Here is an 18,854-nt window from a genome sequence, read left to right on the forward strand (position 1 = left end):
AAGAGTCCAGATGTCTAGCAACAGATGAATGGATAAAGAAGAGGTGGTATAAATGGAATATTACCCAGCCATCAGAAAGGATGAATACCTACCACTTACATTGACATGGATGGAACTGGAGGGTATTATGTTGAGTGGAGTAAGACAATTATCATATGGTATCACTCAAATGTGGAATAGAAGTAATAGTGAAAGGGACAATAAGGGAAGGAGGGAAATGAGTGGAGAAAAATTAGAGAGGAAGACAAACGATGAGAGACTCCTAACTCTGGGAAATAAACAAAGAGCTGCAGAAGGGGAGGTGGGTGGGGGATGGGGCAACTGGGTGATGGGCATTAAGGAGGGCATGTGATGAAATGAGCATGAGCTCTGGATGTTATACTGTATGTTGGCAAATTAAATTTAAATTAAATTAAATTAAGTCACCTGGGTAGTTCAGTGATGGAGTGTCTGCCTTCAACTCAAGGGGTGATCCCAGGGTCCTGAGATCAAATTCCACATCAGGCTATCTGCAGGGAGCCTGCTTCTCCCTCTGCCTGTGCCTCTGCCTCTCTCTCTCTCTCTCTCTCTATCTCTCTCTCTTTCTGTGTCTCTCATGAATAAATAAATAAAATCTTTAAAAAAATAAAAAAATTTAAAAAATAAATAAATGTATTTATATTATTGGTATATCATGACATATTAAAAAAGAGAAGTGAGGTCATGAAACAATATACCTTCAACTTAACATTGATTGTCTGGAGGAATGTAGAGGAGGATTATTTGCTCCTACACATATTACCTCTATTAATATAATCGCCAAAATAATAATATGCCATTTTTATGTAATTTAGGTACCGTTTTTAGAAACAATGTATATTTTATTTATTAGCTCAGTTAATCTCATCAAAACTTTCCACTACAGTTTAGACTTCCGGTAATTCTAATATATGGAATAAACTGCTTTAAATTTTTTCCCTACCATAATTCTATAAATGAAATAACGGGAAAATTATTTTTTGCATATAAGTAAAGATTGTAGACATTATCATATGTGATGTCATTGTGGTTATGTAAAAGAATAGACAAGGTGTCTGGAATGGTTTTCAAATATTTATTATGAAAGTTTTGAAGTACCTGGGGAGCTCAGTCAGTTAAGCACCCAACTCTTGATTTTAGTTCAGGTGGTGATCTCAGAGTTGTGAGATCCAGCCCCATGTCAGGCTCCGCCCTGAGCACAGAGTCTGCTTGAGATTCTCTCTGCCCCTCCCCATGCTTGTACTCATGATCTCTATCTAAAATAAATAAATTAAAAATCTAGGATAAAAAAGTTATTATAGAGGTTTAAGAAAGAAAATTATGATAGTGGATATTGGCCTGTGTTTTGTGCTGTTTGTGAAATCATGACCATATTATTCATGTGTGATATATTTTCTACTAGAGGATACATAGAAAAGTTTACATATACATATATATAAAACTTTATATATATATATATATATAAACCTTATAACCCAAAGGTGATTTAAATACTGTTTTATTGTGTTGCTATCCTTATTATACCCAACATATTTCAATGAGCTTCACTTAAATTTTTGCTATGACTATTACTTCTAGAACTTTCACATATGTTCTTGCTTTTCTTGGACTTTCTAAATTATTCCCTGGGGTATCTCAAACTGGATTCTAAATGCATAATCTCAGCAGGAAAAGTGAGTTCTATTACTATTACTTATACAACTGTTATCTGAAATCAGAGATGTCCTAAAGAATTTTTTCCAGGTAGGAGCTACATGGTTAATATTTCATTATAATTTTTCACATTGCATGAGTTCTTTTTGCAACCAGAGATAATAGTTTAAATTTTAAGTTTAAAGAATAGAAAGTTAAAATGATTATAAATCTAAGATTATTAGTCTATTTTCTTGAGAATGCATTATTTTTGGTTTGGAGGGCTATGTATGAAACAGTATAGCCAATTATAAATTAATTGCCCTCATAATTTAAAATACTGTTTTACAGCAAATTACCAGAATTGTACTCAGTTTCAAGAGAAGCTGAATGAAGATATTATTATGTAAGTCCAACTAAAATGTTGATATTATGTTTATTATGTGCTACTTAAAAGGAAAAAACTGAGGTTTGATCATTAATATTACATGTAAGTAATTAAACAAACATGTCCTTTTCTTTCATTAGATACAGAAAATATAACTATCACATAATTTTTTCTTTGATATGTAAGTTCATGTGCTTTATTTGACAGAATTGTCGTCAATAGAAAATTTATTTTTGTATTTTCATTTTTAGACTAATTTTGCCTCCTAGAATCGAAGGTACATATCCTAAAGGCTAAAGGACTTATTTTTCCTTTTTTTTCAAATTATATTCCTTACAAACCTTATAGAAAAATGTTACTTGTATAAGCTTTAAAAACTAGAAAGTCATGTGCAACAAATAATAAAAATAATAAAATAATTTGATAAACAGAAACAGTAAAGTTTTATTGACTAATTTTGAAGACTAATTATTCAGACTATTATGGTAATGTATTAAAACTAAAAATTGTAAAATCCGAAGTAAATAATTTATAAGGACATTCAGTTTGTGTAGTTTATGTATTAAATACTATCGCTCCCTTTGTCATGTGTTGAGTTTGTTAGGCGCTGCTTTATTAAATATATTCACTGCAATCAGTAGTGTCTCACTAAAATTATGAGAGTTTTTGCTACAGACCTAAGTGATCCCTCATTTTTCTCCCAAAAATGAAGCGGGCATTTGCACAACCCAAGAGGCATCTATCATATTGCAGTGAAACTCTCTGGGCCATAATTCTTGATCTGCACTGTCTAGTATGTTAGTCACAGCTACATATGGCTATCTAAATTTGAATTAATTAAAATTAAATAAAATCTAAGTATTTAGTTTCTCATTCTCAGTCACATTTTAAGTGTTCAGTAGCCACATTTGGCTGATGCCATCTTGTATATCACAGATAAGGAACATTTTCTTCGTCACAAAAAGTTCTATTGTACGCTGCTATTCTATGCAATGTGAATAGCGCCCCCTCTAGTTGTATTTTGCTGCAACCTCAACTTTGGGAAACAGATCTGGGTTTTAGCAACTTTTTTTGTTGTTGTTTGTTTGTTTTAGCAACTTTTACATAAAATTCCTTTATATTGGTTCTTTTGAAAATTCCTGATTGAAATCCAATGCATTGCCTTCTACTAAATTCTGTTCCTACAGTGTTAAACCGAGGTTCTGAAGTATAATCATAAAATTTGAATTTATTACAAAGAAGTTTGGAACTTTTAAAAATAAGAGCATCCTTTTAAAGAACAGATAATAATAAACGAGAATAAAATGAAAAGATATGTCTGTGTACAATTATTAAAAGGTTACAAAATTTACAAAAAAAATTCTTAACATTTATACTATAGTATTTGTTATGTTATTGTTGCTTAAACTGGTGTTCTATTTTAGAGTGTTTGGGATACATGACAAAAAAAGGTTACATTGTCAAACTGGTTTTGAAAATGCTATATATAATAGCCACCTTTTGGATACACAGGACAGATAAGTGTAGTAAAACTCCTTTTACAACAAGTTATTAAAACCTATTTGATATCAGAAAGGGAGACAGAATGTAAAGACTGCTAACTCTGGGAAACAAACTAGGGGTGGTAGAAGGGGAGGAGGGCGGGGGGTGGGAGTGAATGGGTGACGGGCACTGGGGGTTATTCTGTATGTTAGTAAATTGAACACCAATAAAAATAAATAAAAAAAAACTATTTGACTATAAAACCAATTTTTTTCCCCAAACACCTGGTAACATCCTGTGGAACTAATGTTTTGATGAACATATTTCTGGGAATCATTGCTTTGTATCTTCTTTCTTGATGAGGACAAGGTAATATAATCAGGAACCAAAGAATTTTATTCCACCTATGCTATTTTCAAAAGTTTTTGTGTGTACATATGTTTTTATTTCTCTTGGGTAGATATCTAGGAGTAGAAGTGCTGGGTCATATGATAAGTTATGTTTGTCCTTTTAAGAAACTGCCACACTGTTTTCCAAAGTGGCTATACCATTTTGCTTTTTTACCAGCAGTGTATGAGGGTTCTAGTTTCTCCACATTCTTGTCAACATTTAATTATTATGTCTTTTTTATTGTTGTCATGGTAGTAGGTGTGAAGTGGTATCATATTGTGTCTTTAACTTGCATTTCTCCAGTGACTAATAATGAGCACTTTTTAAATTACTTTTTAGACATTCATATATTTTTTGGTTAAATAATTTGTTCAAATATTCTGCCTATTTTTTAATTATGCCATTTGTCTCACTGAATTATGAAAATTCTATTTTATAAATTCTAGATACAAATTCTTTGTTATATGTGTGATTGGCAAATACTTTCTTCTAGTCTGGAGCTAGTCTTTTCATTTTATTAAAGGTTTCTTTTGAAGCACAAAACTTTTAAGTTTCTGTTCTCTCAGTTTTGTTGCATTTATTGATATACCTATTCTTATGCTAGTATCATACTATCTTGATTAGTGCAGTTTTAGAAAATAAACAAACAAATAAATAAATAAAATCAGGAAATATAAGTTCCCCAACTTTGTTCTTTTTAAAAATTACCTTGGTTCTTCAGAGTTCTGTTCATATCTGTGTACATTTTAGGATCATCTTTCCAATTTCTGCCAAAAAGCCTACTGGAATTTTTGACAGGGATTGCACTGAACCTATATATCAATTTGAGGATATTTTCATCTTAACAACATTGAGTCTTCCATCCATGAACATGGATTACCTCTCTGTTTATTTAGATCTTCTTTAATTTCACCCAACAGTGTTTTGTAGTTCCCAGTGTACAGATCGTGCATTTCTTCTTTTGATTTGCTTTTATAATCCATTCTCTTGCAATATTATAAACATTTTCCCTAAAACATTAAAAAAAATTCAGTAAGATTACTTTTATTAAACCTATAGTGTTTCATGCTGTCCTTATATAGTCTCACTTACTAGAAAGTAGTCAATTCTCGTTAGTTGCAATAGTCTTATTTTATTAAAGTTGTTATGAATACTGAATTAGCAAATGTTAAACCATGATTAGTAGGGTAAATGCAAAGTTAAGTTCCTGTGAGCCTCTGGTCACATTTTCATCACTCAAAACATAACCTCATTTTATGTATATTTATATTTAAAGACAACTTATTTAATATATATTGTTGATTCATCAACATTGAATTCATAGTCAATAGCACTATAACTCATGCCCACATGACACCTATCTAACACATATATTTTCTCCATAGGACACATCACAGCTCTCTTACACTTAAGGATACTAGACAGACAGCACTTAAGCATGGTGCTTAAGAGTCATTTTAAATAGTGAAATCATCAAAAATAAGACAAAAATACAAAAATTAGAAAAATGTGGCACCAGGGCGCGATCCTGGAGACCTGGGATCGAATCCCATATCGGGCTCCCGGTGCATGGAGCCTGCTTCTCCCTCTGCCTGTGTCTCTGCCTCTCTCTCTTTCTCTCTGTGTGACTATCATAAATAAATAAAAAAAAATAAAAAAAAAAAAAGAAAAATGTGGCACTACATAGACTAAAAATGATACTTGTTTACAATGTGAGAGCTGAAGCAAGAAAGCAGAATGTTGCCTTGTTTAACCTCAGCTGTGAACATCTTTGCTGGGCAACTCAGATTTTTTACACTCTGTGCATGTCCATGAGTAACAATGAAGACATCTGAGTATTGATTTGGGAGTTAAAAATAAGCTTTAGTGAGCAAGCAGATTTGCCAACACAGAATCTGGGAATAATGTAGAACAATTGTATGTTCCTCTGTGTTTTCCTTGATACTTCACTTTCCTGGCTTTCCACTTACCATGATGGCCACTCCTCAGCTTTCTTTGCAGACTCTTTCTCTTCATCCCAGACTCTACCTTAGCTCATTCCTTGGACCTCTGTCTTTTTTATCTGCACTTAATTCTCTTTCTCTCTCTCTCTATCTCTCTCGGAAGTCTAAGTCAATCCTTTATTTTAATTACCTGTAAGCTGATGACTTTTCAATTTTGCATCTCTAGCCTAGACTGCTCCAACAATTTCAGGCTCTCATTATCAGTTTCTTACTTGATCTCCACTTTGATGTTTAATAGGCATCTCAGTGTTAAAGTATCTAAATCAAAACACTTGATATCTCCTACAAATCTATTTCCATTCCCAGTTGCCTATGGCTGTACATGACACACCATTCACCCAGTTGCTCAAATCGAAACCTAAGGAGTTATCCTTAATTTCTCCTCTTCCTGCATTCCTCACATCCTGTACATTGGCAATTCCAGTTTGTTGTATTTCCAAAATATAACTAGAATCTGCCCATTTCTTTGTACATCAGCTGACACCATCTTCATCTAAGTCCCTATCCTTCTCACACTGACCAGTACAATAGCCTCCTAACTAAACTGCCTACTTCCATTGCTTTCACTTCCATTCATTCTCCATAGAGGAGCCAGAGTGATCTTTTTAGAAGTTGAACTGGTAAGGTCATCCTGAGCTTAGATTCTCCAATTGTCTACATTTTTTCTTAAAATAAAACCTGTGCAATGCACTGTGGCTGCCCTACAATATTTGCTAAATTCTCTGACCTAATCATTTCATACCACTTTGGAGTTTTTGTTCTGGAACATGCTGACTTTTTCCTGCCTCAGACCTTATTTTTCTCTCTCCCTAGAATATACTTTTCTTGCTTTTTTTATGTCTGGCTCCATTTTGCCTTTTGGACCCCAGATTTAATATCACTTCCTCAAAAACATTTTTCTTAACCACTCTATCTGCACTAGCTCTCCCAACCCACCTCTACCTACTGGTTATTCTGTGACTTATCACCCTGCTTACTTGCCTCATAGAACAACTTGAAATTCTTTTTCTATGTGTATTGTCTGTCTCCTCCCACCAGAATGTAAACTCTTCATGAATAGGACCTTATCTTTTTCATGATTTTATCTCTAAAACCCCACACATAGTGAGTATCAAGTATACATTTTTTAAATGATTCAATTTATCTGGTCTCCTACTAGATTGTTTTCAGCTTTTCTTTATTATTGTTAACTACCCTGACCATCCAACTAGGTTAATCCTTTTACATATTTCTTTAGGGGAAATTCCTTAAGTTGAATTTTCTATTTAATAATATATATACCTAAGTATTTTGTACAGTGCTTTTGACTATTATCATTTCTTTATCCACCTGCTCTATGTACAGCTATCTTAATTACTTCAGTATAACTTTTCAAATGAAAGTATTAAAAATTATTTAAAGAAGATATAAATAGCAAATGTTTTAAAATTGTAATTTCTACTAGTAATGTAAGAGAGACATATTCTAGACTAGGGAAAACTAGATTTTTATGTTCGATGTACTTTACTTCTCAAAGAGGTTTATTTTTAGTTATTTTATAGGTTCTAGCACAAATTCTCTCCATCAAATACTATGATAGATTTCATTTTTTGATAACAAAGGGAAAAATTGCACTTGAGTCTCACTAACATTTCCAATAATCTTTTTACAGGTTGACTCTGTATTATATTGGAATAGGAGTTACTGCCTTGGTTTTTGGCTACATCCAGATTTCCTCTTGGGTTATGACAGCAGCACGACAGACCGAAAGAATTCGAAAACAGTTTTTCCATTCAGTTTTGGCACAGGACATCAGCTGGTTTGATAGTTGTGACATTGGTGAACTTAACACTCGCATGACTGAGTAAGAGGATGGATATGTAGTATATTAACTTTGTTTTAATATAAGATATATCAGTGACTTAACTGCATTTATTTTCTTGTTTCAGTGACATCAACAAAATCAGTGATGGTATTGGAGACAAGATTGCTCTGTTGTTTCAAAACATATCTACTTTTTCTGTTGGCTTGGCAGTTGGTTTGGTCAAGGGCTGGAAACTTACCCTGGTGACTCTCTCTACATCGCCTCTTATAATTGCTTCAGCAGCCATGTTTTCTAGGGTAGGCAAGATGGCTAATACAGTGTTAACTGGAAGCAGGATTGTGAACTAGATCTTTTACTAAATTTGTAAAAAAAAAAAAAAAAGGCATTTCTATTCATTTCCTATGTCTAAAAATGGAAAGGGATATTAAGTATCACCAATACTTTTGATTTTGTTCCCTATTAGTCACTTTTTTTGTTTTCAAGTTATTTGGCTGCAATGAGGTTAACTTTAATATCTTACTAACAATAAAAAACATTTCCCTTCATTTAGTAGCCTAGTACAACTTCAAACAATAGCATAGATATTATATATTGGATGTTGGGAGAGCCTTGTGTGTTCTAAATTTCCAGATAAATGTGTGCAGTTCATTTCACTAGGACAAAATAAGAAAATCCTAAAACTGTAAACACTTCTTCATGTCAGCCATTTCAAGTTTATATTTTTATAAGGCTCTTGAATTGCATTGAAAATGTCTCCTAATGTCTATTTTTGTGTACTAGGTAAATCTGTTTCAATTTTTTAAACAAATTATGTATCTTCATTTTAAATTATATTTCTAGCACTCTTTTAAGTACACCACAATCTATTATAAGTAGATTAATGTTATAACCTGGATTTGAAAACAATGCTCTTTGTTAAATCCAAAAACCACCAATATATCCCAATACCTCTCTCCAAATCAAACCTGGCAATTCTACCAATGTATATTATATATCCATCTCCTAGATTGGAGGCATAGCACAGTCTTAGAAATGGATGAGGTTTTTAATTTTGCAAAGTTAATTGTTCTTTATGGAAATCAAAGCCATAAAATTCACTGAGTTGATTTGCTAGCATTATACAAGTTCAACCAAAAAAGAATTTGCCACAATAAAAATATTCTATGGCTGAATAATTTAACAGGCTTCAATATTTAGACAAGAAATCTTTATTTAATGAGGCTTCTAGCATTGACTTTACAACCCTTGTAAAAATCTTCATCCCCACCATATTTGAAATGAGGATCCCCTCAATAGGAAGATTTCCCACTATGTGTTACTGAGATTAAAGCCTAAACTAAACTGCCTAGGAAAGTAAAATGGATAAGAAGTGTATAAGGAACAACAGTGAGAAATCTAAATTCAGCTATTATATTAGCTGGTTGTGAAAAAGAAGCAAATAAATATCAAAATTGTCCAAATGACTAAAGAAGCCAGGATGGGTGGTATCTAGCTTCCTTTCATTCATTTATTAAATATTTGCTATGTACAGGGCTTTTTAATGGGTGCTGCTTCCTCTCCAGTGATACAGGAATAGTAATCTTTACATGAATTCAGAAAATAATATTTATTACTCAGTATTTATTACTCACTCTATACTACCTTCTGATTTTTTAAAAGATTTATTTATTTATTTATTTATTTATTTACTTACTTATTTATTCATGAGAGACACAGAGAGAGAGGCAGAGACATAGGCAGAGGGAGAAGCAGGCTTCATGCAGGGAGCCCAATGCGGGACTCCATCGCGGGACCCTGGGATCACGCCCTGGGCCAAAGGCAGGCGCCAAACTGCTGTGCCACCCGGGCTACCCCTACCTTCTGATTTTAACAACTGTCCAAACACGTCTTATGTAAAATCATCTCCAATTATGTAGAATATGTTTTGAAAATGAAATTTATTATATGGGTAGACAATAGTTAACCACTCATAGCTCAGAGAATAATTTTTCTCCTATTCCATTTCATTGAACCATTGTGCTAATTACTAAATTAAATCTCTTGCTAATTAAAGGAGTGGGAAATAGGATATATAATAGAGAAAAAGGCACATTTTTATTTTAAAATTTTGAAACCAGGTAAAACTGCCTAATATCAATACGTGTGATGTTCTCCTTCCTCTCTGTCTCTGAAATTTCACTTCTTAGTGTTGGAGATACAGCATTTACTAGGTAGGCTGCATTGTGTAGTAATAGCTTCAGGGGTCACACTCCAGACATATGCAAGATCATCTTCTTCTTCCTGCTGCTGTGACCCATAGCCTCTGGAAGACTTGCTTTGACATAATAACAAATCAAGTCAAATCAGGCTTAGCAGTTTCCATAGTGCATCCAAAACGGACTGTGTCTCTATAACCCATCTCTAAATAAAGTCTTTCCCAATTTTATTAATTTAAGTACCCTATTCTAAGGTTTTAAAAATATAGGGAGGAAACAGTGAAGCTCTACTTGTAGAAGGCAGAGTACAGATTTTGACTGAAGATTACATCAGACTCAGCTCTTTCACTGCTTTGAGACTTTAAAAAGTCATTTAATTATTTCTGGCCATTGCTTTCCTCATTTGCAAACTGAGAAAGTTAGATTAAATGATATTAACTACTTTTTTAATAATAAAATCTGATGTTCTTGATTCTACCTGATTTAAATTCTGTGCACATTGTTGCTGCCTCAGAGCCCTCTTTTTGGTCATGGTTTATTACAGATAATCATCTCATTGACTACTAAGGAATTAAATGCCTATTCCAAAGCAGGGGCTGTAGCAGAAGAAGTCTTGTCATCAATCCGAACAGTTGTAGCCTTTGGAGCCCAGGAAAAAGAAATCCAAAGGTCTATTCCTTTAATTATGACAATATTTGCTTGATTTTATTTTTCCCAAAGTCTATTACATTGCATTTTGTCTTTTTCAGGTATACACAGAATCTAAAAGATGCAAAGGATGTTGGCATAAAAAAGGCTATAGCTTCAAAACTCTCTCTTGGTGCAGTTTACTTTTTTATGATTGGAACCTATGGACTTGCTTTTTGGTATGGAACCTCCTTGATTCTTAGTGGAGAACCTGGTTATACCATCGGAACTGTTCTTGCTGTAAGTCTTGTTTGAGAGCAAAGTAACTGGCCTATATAGTCTCTTATCTAGAATTTACTAAAAATTTGTCTTTGAATGATGATGAATATCCAAAGATGAATGTTTTTAACAAATATTTGTTTCCATCAAATGCTTTATATATACCTTTAAATTATAATTTTGAATTGGCAGGATTTATTCATCCAATGTATCTTTAAAAGCACCATGCTTTTACAAGACTCATAAATGAATTCTCCACTAGGATATTGAGTTTTCTTAATCCAACAGTCAAAAAGGCCAAACTCTAGTGAGACTTTTCCTTTTCAAACTTGCTGAGGTAAGATGGTACTCTAGATTCACCTTGTTGACTGTCTTCCCTCTGGAAATATTCTGTAGATTAAACTCTCCTTCCCTTCCTCTGTCCTTTTAGCATATAGTAATGTTAAAGACATACTATCTACAGCTCTGCCCAACATCACAATTAGAGATTAAAAAAAAAACTCTTAGGGGTTATGCATTAAATTTGAATTTATTCAATTATTCCTTCAAGTTTCAACAATAAAGAGTTAAGTTCAGCATTAAGAAAAATTTGTCTTGCTGAACTGAATTGATCTGGTCTATATATTTCAGTTTCATTTGGTCTTCCCATTCTATGTAGATTTCTTTTTTGTCAACTAAAGTTATCTTTTGCATTTGAGACTTTCATAATTAAGACTTTTATGTAAATGAAACTTGAGCATAAGGAATTTGGGGCACATCTTTTCTTCTCAATTTATGTGTGACTTTGGGCAAATTACTTGCTAAACCTAAGCTTCCTCATTTGTAAGATAGGGAAAAAGCATCTGGCTTATGGGGTTCTTTCCTTATTTCACTTTTTGCAGAGATCTGTCTGTCTGAAACTGAAAGACGTCCAATAATACAAGAATTTAGAAACTGTTGGACAGAAATAGTGTAACGTCTCTATGCTAGTGAAATGTATCACATCCTTTGTAAAGTTTAAGGAATTGACCAGCAAGGAGAGAGTGCAATTCACCTCCTCAGTCAACCAGTAAGCACTCCTCAGTAAGCAGATTTTCCTACTCAGACTTCCCAGCAGATGATAAGAAGACTATGGGACAATCAAAAGTTGTTCCGCATTAAGAAAAAGCTATCATACTTAAATTAACTTGTTTCCTTTATGTTTGACAGGAGGTTCCATTCTTTCTACCTAATTCTCCTAATATCTCTCTGAATCTCAACAACATATACACTTCATTCTGTTGTCTCTCTTACATAACTGGAGAGAGTAAATATTATTTTCTTGTTCCTATAGGTTTTTTTTAGTGTAATCCACAGTAGTTACTGCATTGGAACAGCAGCCCCTAACTTTGAAACCTTCACTATAGCCAGAGGAGCTGCCTTTAATATTTTCCAGGTTATTGATAAGGTAAGACTTCAAATTGCTTTGAAAGATAACTACCATTACTACAAGAAAGAAACCAAAAAATGACACACTCATTTCACTAAAACAAAAAGATGGGCAAAATCCATGTTGGGAAATTGGCTGTGGAAAGAGATTGTTTTAACTCTTCCACAAGGACATTGTGTTTTATTGAAATCTTCATGTCTAACTCAATATACTTCTGAAACAGAAAATATTGTAAAAGTAAACCTTCTTTAAACTATTTTTAGGAGATACAGTGTTGTTGAATTTTTATAACATTTTCTTTGTTTTTCCAAGAAACCTGCTATAGATAACTTTTCAACAACAGGATATAAACCAGAATGCATAGAAGGAACAGTGGAATTTAAAAATGTTTCTTTCAATTATCCATCAAGACCATCTGTCAAGGTACCTTAATTTAATTATAGAATTGTGCAGTTTTCTGCCATTATCTTATACTGGCTAAGATCTCCTCTTAAGAGATTATTTAGGATCATTTTGACCAAGATTTTGCTACTTTTCTTTAAGACTTCAGGAGAGAAAGAAGAGAGAGAGAGAGAGAAAGGGAGAAGGAGGAAAAGTAGGAGGGAAGGAAAGATCAGTAATGGATAAAAAACTCTGGAAGAGCTAAGTTACATTTTGCAGCCTCTTTTCTGCATTCAACTGAAACATTTTCAACTCCCTGGAATTCCTATCCCCTGCATTTGGGAGCACACTAAAATGTCTTGGATTGATGGCATCACCTATTGATGGTCCCTGGATATTATCCTACACAACAGAGACACTCATTTTAACCGTCTAGTCTCTAACCCTGAGAAATTATCCACATGTTATGACTTTCCCTTCTCCCTTTCCTGAGAGCTTTACTGCACCAGCATTTGTGTTTCAGGTACTTTCTTTCTCACTTTTAGATATATACAAATACTCACATGTGTGCACAAACACACATGCAACAAAAAGTTTATCACCCTCCATCATTTAGTCTTTGACAAGTTCTTGTGAAAATATTTATCTGTCTCTTCTGTCTTATTTTTTTTTCATTTTATTAGTGTATTTATCTAAAAAGGTGGTTACAGTCAAAAATTGCAAAGAACAATTACTAATAGAACATCCATTTCATAGAAAAAGAAGACCATGGGGCTCCTGAGTGGCTCAGTTGGCTAAGCATTGACTCTTGGTTTTGACTCAGGTCATGATCTCAGGGTTCTGAGATTAAACCCCATTGAGCTGCATGCTCAGGATGAAGTCTGCTTGTCTTTCTCCCTCTGCTCCTCCCCCTAATCTCTTGCTCTCTCTTGAATAAATAAATAAAATCTTAAAGAAAAAGGAAACCATGGTTTTAAGTAAAATTGATAAAAATTAATAATGCCATCAACCTTTAATGCCTTTTAAAGTGCCCAAATGCTCCCTGCATAACTTCTGTCCAGAATAGATCTATCTACTCCTACTTCCTTATTTTTCTCTAAGTCTTTAATTGAAAGCTCTTTATTTTTTTTAACTTTTATTACTTAATTACCATTATTGGAATAGTGTTATCTTCTGCCATTTTTCTTAACATAAATGCAGCATTTGCAACTACACTTGGGTTGGTTCTTGGAGACTTACATACCAATTTGCCATCATATTGCATGGTAAAGTGTTCTCTAGGTTTTAAACAACTATTTTTAAGTGAACTTTTAAAAAATGGCCCCCTTTTTTTTAAGCTAAAGAATGAATAATTTTAAACAAAGAAAAAGTTTGCTACTTTAAATAAACAAAATTGATTCTGCCAAGGAAAGTATAGAAACCAACTCCAGAGTAAAAGCACAGATGGGAGAGGAGGTATTCCCACCAGGAGTCCCCAGTTTCTTTTTTTTTTTTTTTTTAATTTTTATTTACTTATGATAGTCACAGAGAGAGAGGCAGAGACATAGGCAGAGGGAGAAGCAGGCTCCATGCACCGAGAGCCCGATGTGATTCGATCCCGGGTGTCCAGGATCAGGCCCCGGGCCAAAGGCAGGCGCCAAACCGCTGCGCCACCCAGGGATCCCCATGGAGTCTCCAGTTTCTAACCTCCTTAACAGAATTCTTCTCTGCTTGGCCCTTTGAAAATTTTATGTTTAGCATATTTGAAGGGTCTGTTTCTTTATAAATGGGGAAATCAAAGTAAGAGTCCAAGGAGAGATTCCCATGTTTTAAGCCTGAATACATATAAATGCAAGCAAAAATAGGTGAGGGTTTGATTACCATTGTCATTTTGGTAGGGTAATTTTTTTTTTTTTTTTTTGGTAGGGTAATTATTTGTCAGGCTTCTCTCACATTGCATGTCTCTGGGACACTGAAATCTGATAGCAACTCTCAGTTATTGAGAAAAATTTTAAAGTGCTACCTCAAGTTGAAATATCCCCATGAGATCTAGCACTAGTAAAGCTGGGTTTCTAATGGTGGAATCCCATTCATGGGAGCACCTAAAGAGTCTTGCTGGTTGCTTTACTTGGCAATATATTTTGCAATAATGTTAAATATGTTTTTTAAGAGAAAGAATTTCCTTAAATAGCTCATGAAGATATCTGGCAAGATAGTTACTTTCACTAACTTGGTAGACATGAAATTGATGTAAATTCAAAATGTGGACAGTTTGCTATGGCTAGTTAATATTCTAGGAGTACTCTTAATCTAGATCTCCTCTTTATATAGAGAGATGGCAAGAGATTTTTTGAACATCATTTTCTAAAATTATGTAGATTTTTATTATACATGTACATGAAACAAAATAAGATCTAAATTTGTTTTTAAGTGTCACAGAAGAATTCATTATACATTAAATTTCTGAAAATATATGAATCATATTCTCACCTACTTTTATAATATTTTTCCCCTATATCCCAATAGATTCTGAAAGATCTGAATCTCAAAATTAAGTCTGGAGAGACAGTAGCCTTGGTTGGCCCCAGTGGCAGTGGGAAGAGTACTATAGTCCAACTTCTACAAAGGTTATATGATCCTGACAACGGCTTTGTAAGTGCACCTAGCAAAATCATTCATAGCCTGCATGCTGAAATTAGGAAATATCACATATTATAGAGAGCTTACAGCTATATCAACTTCTAATTTTTAACAGTGGAGCTGATAGAAGACATTTCATTTTATTTTCTGCATATTCATTCATTCACCAAATATTTATTGAACACCTACTGTGTGCTAGGCACTATTCTGGGTCCTGGGGTACATTAATGAGCAAAGCATGAAAACCTCTGCCCTCATCAAGCTTACACTGTAATAAATAGAGACCAACAAATAAGTAAATTATATAGTATATTAGAAGGTGATGAAAGCAGTGGAGAATAATAACATAATTGTAGTACCTAGAATTTACAAGATTTTCAGTTTCTCAAAACATCCCAGAAGAATACCTGTAGAAAATATACTCTCTCATTTTTTTCTACTATCCCTAATGCTGCACTTGACTTTTTTACCCTTGAAAATAGCATGGAGAACAAGATTATGATAGTCACAGAAGCATAATTCTTAATGCTTCTATTCAGACTTCCAGCTATTTAGAAGAAAATCTACCCTGCTAGAGCTTGGTTTCATTTAAATTTGACTTCATAAGTCCTCATTTGGAGTATATTAGTCATTTATTCATGCTGTTAAATAAATAAATTATTAGATGTATGAAATATGCATTTCATACATAAAGTAGTTGCATAGAATACCTGTGCCCAGAGAGAATACCAGAGTTGGGGAGGAAGAAAGGCTCTATGAGTTATAATTATCAAACCCTGACTCTGTCATTGGAATATTTGGGAGTAATGAGTAATGGCACTATCTATGAAGAAGCCTTTGTTCATTTACAAATTCTATTATTTATGCAAATGAATAGAAGATACCTGTGCCTTTTGCTGTGAAATGGGGTGTTGAGAAGAGAGAATGTTTCCTAGGATCACCTGGCTGGCTCAATCAGAAGAGCATGGGACTCTGGATCTCAGGGTTGTTAGCTTGAGCCCCAGGGAGGGTGTAGAAATTACTTAAATAAATAAAAATTTTAAAAAATTTCCTAGAAAAATACAAAGGTCACATCAGTCTTAAAATAACAAAACTGAAGTTTGTTACATGTGTTGACATGATAATATTTATGGCTCCTGTCACATGTATCTACATAGTAACTAATTTGTGGGTCTTAGAATAAAGATATTCAGGTAGTTTGACAAGATTTTAAGCTAGTTTTTTTTTACATTTTTTTGGTTCCCATCAATCAGAAGAAGTCTGTTGACAATATACATATTATAAATATTTTATCAAAATAAGTCAGTCTGATCCCTGAAATACTCTGCTTCTCAGCTTATGGTTTGAACTAGTAAAAAAGACTCTAAACCTAATGCAGCATAAGGCATCACAGTATGATTCATTCCTTTGAATTGGCAGATCATGGTGGATGAAAATGATATCAGAACTTTAAATGTGCAGCATTATCGAGAACATATTGGAGTGGTCAGCCAAGAGCCTGTTTTGTTTGGGACCACCATTCATAACAATATTAAATATGGACGAGATGGAGTGACTGATGAAGAGATTAAGAAAGCAGCAAAGGAAGCAAATGCTTATGATTTTATAATGGCATTTCCCAATGTAAGTACACTATGTAGCCTGTGTCTTTAGCTTAGAACTAAAGCAGTGCAATATTCCAAAATAAGATTACAAAACAATAACCTCTACAGAGTAGGGGGAGTGTGAATAATTATTGGATTGTCCTAGATGAAATATCTATGAATGAGAAAGCATGGCAGCAACCAAAAGTAGAAATGCACTATTGAAAGGTCAAGTTTTAAAAATCATATTTAGTTCTTACTGGTTCTCACTGTATCTAGAAAAGAAAAATAATTCAAAGATGTATTAAAATATAACAAAGAAATATGAGACAAAATCATTAGTCCAAGCTGAGAATTTTGCTGTCTGCAAAATGTTGATTTGTAAGGCCATCTTGTGGCTAATAGTGGGAATGTCACAGTGTAACGAGACCCCAAAACCACATCTTAAATTAAGAGTAAAGACCAAAAAAAAAAAAAAAAAAAAAAAAAAAAAAAAGTGTAAAGACCGTACCTTAGAGTAGGCTGACTTTAGACCTGCTCTAACAAATTCTAAAACCAAACCATGACAAGATTTCCCAGAGGAGATAGAACCTATAGGTTGAGCCTTGCCAAGTTTAAGAGATTTTCTACAGATTCACCCCAACAAAGCAAAAAACCGGGATTACACAAGTTCAAAATGATTGATCAGGGCTTGAATTGCTTACTAAAACAAAAACCAACTTTGTTTTCAGAAGGAAACAGAATTCAGAGTCTCCAACATGACATGCACAGAATTCAGTATATACTCTGCAACAATTAAATATACAAAGAAACAGGAAACTATGACCCATAAGCAAGAAATCATAATCTAAATGTTTATTCGCTTAAGAAAAGCTTCAAAATGCATGAAGCAAAAACTGCTACACTTGAAAGGAGAAATAGGCAAACCCACAATTTTAGCTGAAGCCTTTAGCACTTGATAGAACAAGTAGGCAGAAAATCAGTAAGGCTATAGATGACCTGAACAATTCTGTCAACCAATTAGATCTGACATTTATAGAACCCTCCACCCAATAACAGCAGAATACCTTCTTTTCAAGTTTATAGGGAACAGTCACTGAGATAAACAATATTCTGGGCCATTAAAAAAAAAACAACTTTGCAATTTCAAAGAACATACAAAAAATGTTCTCGCACCATAATAAAATTATAGAAATCAGTAACAAATATATCTGGAAAATCCACAAATATTTGGCAAGATCAGGCATGTTCAGGATGGCATGGCTATAGACTAGAAAATCCAAATATTTGAAAATTAAATAAGTCATTTCTAAATAATCTATGGCTGAAAGAGAAAGTTTCAAGGAAAATTAATGTCTATCTTAAACTAAATAAAAATAAAACTTCTGTGTATCAGTATTTGTGAAATACAGTTAAAGAACTACTTAAGAGAAATACAGTTTAAGAGAAATACAGTTAAAGAACTACTTTCAGAGAAACTTACAGCATTAAATTCTTCTTTTGGAAAAGAAAAAAGATCCAAAATCTGTAAATGAAGTTTCCAGTTTGAGAAACTAGAGTAAGAAGAGCAAGTTGAAAGCAAAGCAAGCAGAAGGGAAAATAAGATTCGAGCAAAAATCAGTGACAGCAAAAACAGAAAACACTAGAAAGAGTCATTAAAATCAAAAGCTGTTTGTTTGAAAAGACTAATGAAATCAATAAAATGATAACAAGGCTGATAAAAATCAAAAAAGAGAAGAGAAATTACCAATATCAGGAATAAAAGATAATACATCAATCACTATTGATCTCAAAGAGATTAAAAGGTTACAGGAATACTATGAGCAAAGTTATGCCGGTGAATTTGACAACTTAGTTGAGGGTCAATTCATTGAAAGACACAGACTACCAAAACTCATTCAAAATAAGTAGATAGGGGCGCCTGGATGGCTCAGTCCATTGGGTGTCTGCTTTTGGATGGTGTTGGTTCCCACACTGGGCTCCCTGCTCTGTAGGGATCCTGCTTCTCCCTCTCCCTCTGCCCGCCACTCCCCCTGCTTGTGTGC

General features: G+C 33.7%; 1 protein-coding gene across 3 annotated transcripts in view; it reads left to right on the plus strand.

The window, feature by feature from the left end:
* Positions 1-18,854, plus strand: part of ABCB5 (ATP binding cassette subfamily B member 5) — a 186,681-nt gene that overhangs the window by 45,879 nt on the left and 121,948 nt on the right. For all 3 annotated transcript variants that reach the window (XR_005369524.1, XM_038557070.1, XM_038557071.1), the window contains exons 7-15: positions 2,002-2,056; positions 7,565-7,756; positions 7,842-8,013; positions 10,457-10,581; positions 10,662-10,839; positions 12,131-12,244; positions 12,539-12,649; positions 15,113-15,238; positions 16,646-16,849. Coding sequence is in view for 2 of the 3 variants with exons in the window: in XM_038557070.1 (XP_038412998.1) it covers positions 2,002-2,056; positions 7,565-7,756; positions 7,842-8,013; positions 10,457-10,581; positions 10,662-10,839; positions 12,131-12,244; positions 12,539-12,649; positions 15,113-15,238; positions 16,646-16,849 (1,277 nt within the window). In the remaining variant the exon portion in view is untranslated. The remainder of the gene's footprint in view (positions 1-2,001; positions 2,057-7,564; positions 7,757-7,841; positions 8,014-10,456; positions 10,582-10,661; positions 10,840-12,130; positions 12,245-12,538; positions 12,650-15,112; positions 15,239-16,645; positions 16,850-18,854) is intronic.

This window comes from Canis lupus, chromosome 14 (assembly GCF_011100685.1).
Source record: "Canis lupus familiaris isolate Mischka breed German Shepherd chromosome 14, alternate assembly UU_Cfam_GSD_1.0, whole genome shotgun sequence".
NCBI lineage: Eukaryota > Metazoa > Chordata > Mammalia > Carnivora > Canidae > Canis > Canis lupus.